The following is a 3,836-nucleotide window of genomic DNA, read 5'->3' as shown; positions in this document are numbered from 1 at the left end:
ACCCCAATGGTTTGAACGAGGAAAACTCAAGTCAATGCCATCGCGATACGTGCAAAGCCTGCTGTCAGACTTTCCCCGCATTCGATATAATTCACGACGCCTATCGTATGAAACACACCAATGTTCGGGGAAACAGCACACAGAGTTTAAGGTCAGCTCAACTTGTTCCGGTTACAGTTTTTATTGGGAGGTTGCAGCACTTTCGACGCAGCGGAAAAAGCCATGGAAATCTCTTCCTGCCAAGCATTCTGCTCTAGCAGTGAGTCCATATCGAAAAGAGCCTAGTGCACGATTTTTCTTGTGTAGAATACTCAGAGATGATGGAAAGCTTTTGAGTTTAATGTTCTCTATTTTTATCGCCCCTCGAGAATTTCAACTTCTTTACCACAGTCTCTATCCCTTGTGCTTATATTCCATGTCTGCAAATTTCTGCCTGCTCTGTCTTAGAAAAACTATGATCCAATTTTGGTCGCTATGCTGTGTTGTCACTAAGGTGTAACTTGTCTTCACACTTGCGAAGCATCTTCCATTTCAACATCGTTATCTTCGATTCCCATTTCTTCAACATCGCTATCTTCGATTGCCTTTTCTTCAACATCCCTCTCTTTCACATTCGATTCCTTCTTTGTTTCTTCTTTATATTCAATCCATATTGACATTACGAAAGACACCACCTGCTCCGCATTCGAATCGGCTGAGTGGATTGCTTGCATACTGATGGGCTCCGTTACATTTTCACCTTTTGCATGGTGTGCCCATGAAAGAAGGTCTGTTTCAAATTCATTCGAGTCAAATTCTTGCCAAAAGAAGTTTTACCTCCTTCGTTCATTTCTTTGCAACTTTTTTCCGTTCCCCCACATTCAACTTTTTTGCATCGTAGGAGATCATGGGTCTCACACAAAGTATTTACGTTTAGCTGGAAGAGTTCTCTCAAGTCTTCCTTCTCCATACTGACCACAACAACCCCTCTTATCGAACGTTTTGTTCCACTACTCACCAATCCTTCAGTCCGCTTGTCTCTCCATCAGTCACAACCATGGAGCTCAACGAATCCTTCGACAGTTGCCGCTAGATATATTCATATTGGGGCGCCATTCCCTTGCTGGAAGACGAACCTGAAAAATTTTCTCCTCAATGGTTCCCGTCGAAAATAGTCGGTAGACATAACAGTGTTTTTTTTGTCCATCTCGCCATATTCTCGCCAATGCTTGCTTGTCGTTCGCTGGGTTCCAATCAGGGTCAAACATCACCAGCCGATTTGCACCAATGAGATTTATGCCACACCCGCCAGCTTTACTCGAAAGGAGAAACGCAAATGTGTTACTGTTAGGGACGTTGAATTGCTAAAATTCCACAAGGATGAAAAACTTCAATGGATCAGTTCTCACCGTTACAAGGGCATGACGCTTTTTAATACTTGTAGCTCCATCTAAACGAAAGAAAGCCAACCCAAGGCGACGTAGCATGTCTTCGATCAAATCAAGAGTTTGAGTAAAGTTCGAAATAATGACGAAACGGTCTGTACTGCTTGCTTTTGCTGCAAGGACAAGACTGAAAAAAAGAGTTTTTTTTGTGCAATCTAGGGGTGGGTGCCTCACTTCATGAGAAACAACATCTTTCCCGACTCTGAGAAATTGACTGACAGCTTCCGGTTAGCTATTCTCCGACTCCCCCTTCTTGATGGCGAAGATGAACAAGAGTTTGTTGATGATGTGGCGATGAGAGATGGATGGTTGCAAAGTTTCATCAGTTTCTGCAGGAAGGCAGAATTTTCAATGTTCAATGTGTTTGAAAGAAGAGCTTTACTTGAATATGAGACAATGCCTGCTTTCCATTCGATGCATTCATCACTTTCACACAAGCTGTTGACGAAAGAATCTCATGATACTGTTTTTCTTGAACTTCGGTCAACTTGCAAAAAACGGCCTAAGATACGAGCGCAATGACAGCTTCTCCTTCCTTCCTTACAAATACAATTTTCGGCGGCAATACCTTCGCCAATAATTCATTTGTTCTTCTTAAGATAAACTCGTTGCAAATCTTCTGCATTTCATTCAATCGCTCCTCGGCCTTTTTCTGTTCGCTGGGTGTTGCGCTAGGTTCCCGTCCAATCATGATAGGGTTCTATCGCACAACCAATTGACACAACTCGGCTATTAGAGTTCTTACCGAAAAATATTTTCTGAATTTTGTCGGATCTGTTAATGCTGATGGGATACAAAGTGAGGCAAGAGAGTAGAATTCTTCCAAGTCGTTCTAAAAATCATCCTAATCCGCAAAAATTTGAACAAGTCTCACAAACTTGGATTGGTGTTCCAGACAGAAGGAGTCGGCGCTTTGTTGAAATCTCTCCAATAGCTGCAGCGATTTTTGCCTTATCGTTCTTTAATCCTGAGTACGAAACTAGACCCGTTTTCCTCTTTCTCTACTCAACTGTGTGCTTCATCGCAAATCACGAGATCAATTGGACAATCCTTGAGCCTTCCAACATGCAAGCGAAGGCACTCATAAGAGGTGATAAGAACCTTCGACTGAAACATTTCAGATGGAATCATTTGCGCATTTGATGGTTCTACCGTTTGATTCCATTTAAAGCTTTCGTATAACGATATCACAGCGTCCCGTGAAGATTCAGCCACAGGAGTGCTTTTGCAGCGTCCCTATGATGAGCATCTGATGTTATCCTTGCCACGCATCAAGCATATATCTGACTTTTAACCACTTTTCTAGCTCAGATGCCCTGAAGCATGGTGATGGTTGTTATAGAATTGACCGGAAAATATTTACCAATTTTTTACCAAAGACGCTGGACAAACCACAATAGCCTTCCGCACCGCTGAAGTGAAACAGTACAATTCCTTGCTGAGCGGGCTTATCCTCACTGGCCCTTTTCTGGAATCCTTGGTTTAAGAGAGTCCATAGTACCGTTATACTTTGGAGTGTCTTGCCCAATCCTAAACAAACCCATTTTCCATCCTTTCGGTTGCGTTTGTAGCTCACCCATATCATCCGCGAGGAGACATCCCGTCACCTCTTGGGAGTTGCCAAAGGATGGAGGAAGATTCAGTTTCTTTATTCCCGTGAGGCAATCGAAGACAAATTGAACACCATCCCGCTGATGCTGCCGTAGATATCTGGACGGGAGTGAGGATACCAGCTGATTTGTTGGCCATACTCTGTCAGCATCGGGTCTACAATAATTTTATGAGCTGTTCCGTTGCTCGTGCAACCCTCCCATAAGACTAGAGGTGCGGCTTCGGGACGCTCTCCATTGTATGGTGCCGTTGCAGGGGTCTTGTTGTCTGAATCCTCGATAGGTGCGGTGCATGCGTAGCTGCTTCGCCGAATTCGGGCACCTAAGGTTCGCGTCCTGCACTCTTTGGTTCGGTCTGACCAAAACGGCCCCTATAGACCCCTAAATCAGAATCAGCATGTTCGTTACAGATGTCTTGTTCTCTCCACGGCGGCTTGAACGGACTGAATACAACGTATCGTTGTTGATCTTCTGGTTTGATAGTCCCGAACATCGGCATAATTGGAGCCCGAATCAACACACACCTAGTAATCTTGATTTTATAACATATAATAATTCAATTCTTTACCATTGCGGATGCCCAGCGGAAACTTCGTTGCCGCACGAAGCCGCTGTGCTGCAGTTCGAGTCAACTGAAAGTCGTTTCATTTTAAGAAACAGAAGCCAATAATCTCGAATTCAGAGATGAGGTTCCTAGAAGCTCATTTCTTTGATTTATTCGGAAAAAAAAAATGTCCTCTGCGCACACCATCAGAAAAAAATGCAACGTGAAACCACAAACTTCATAGGTGATGCAAAGAAG

At 43.6% G+C, this 3,836-nt stretch overlaps 1 protein-coding gene across 1 annotated transcript; it reads right to left on the bottom strand.

Annotated features, from left to right (window-relative positions):
• Nucleotides 1-506: 506 nt before the first annotated feature.
• On the bottom strand, nucleotides 507-3,533 carry LOC129617445 (uncharacterized). The gene is made up of 18 exons (XM_055532665.1): nucleotides 3,486-3,533; nucleotides 3,176-3,405; nucleotides 3,001-3,134; nucleotides 2,883-2,954; nucleotides 2,788-2,836; nucleotides 2,713-2,740; nucleotides 2,577-2,660; nucleotides 2,435-2,531; nucleotides 2,303-2,391; nucleotides 2,170-2,256; nucleotides 1,969-2,124; nucleotides 1,807-1,926; nucleotides 1,644-1,753; nucleotides 1,389-1,551; nucleotides 1,116-1,343; nucleotides 998-1,068; nucleotides 817-950; nucleotides 507-769 (listed from the first exon to the last, which is right to left on the bottom strand). Exons 1-18 carry the CDS (start codon nucleotides 3,531-3,533, stop codon nucleotides 507-509), a joined length of 2,163 nt encoding a protein of 720 aa, XP_055388640.1.
• Nucleotides 3,534-3,836: the final 303 nt, after the last annotated feature.

Source organism: Condylostylus longicornis, unplaced genomic scaffold (assembly GCF_029603195.1).
Source record: "Condylostylus longicornis isolate FDR11 unplaced genomic scaffold, ASM2960319v2 ptg000533l, whole genome shotgun sequence".
Classification (NCBI taxonomy): Eukaryota; Metazoa; Arthropoda; class Insecta; order Diptera; family Dolichopodidae; genus Condylostylus; species Condylostylus longicornis.
The sequence above is the reverse complement of the archived record's forward strand: the minus strand, read 5'-3'. Positions and strand labels throughout refer to the sequence as shown.

Bases quoted from the DNA above. Each gene is read 5' to 3' on its own strand.
- LOC129617445 (XM_055532665.1), bottom strand. From the start codon at position 3,533: ATGCCGATGTTCGGGACTATCAAACCAGAAGATCAACAACGATACGTT. The intron at 3,406-3,485 runs GTATTCAGTCCG...AGGGGTCTATAG, and splicing joins AAGATCAACAACGATACGTT to GGGCCGTTTTGGTCAGACCG. The intron at 2,955-3,000 runs GTGAGCTACAAA...GGGTTTGTTTAG, and splicing joins TCTCCTCGCGGATGATATGG to GATTGGGCAAGACACTCCAA.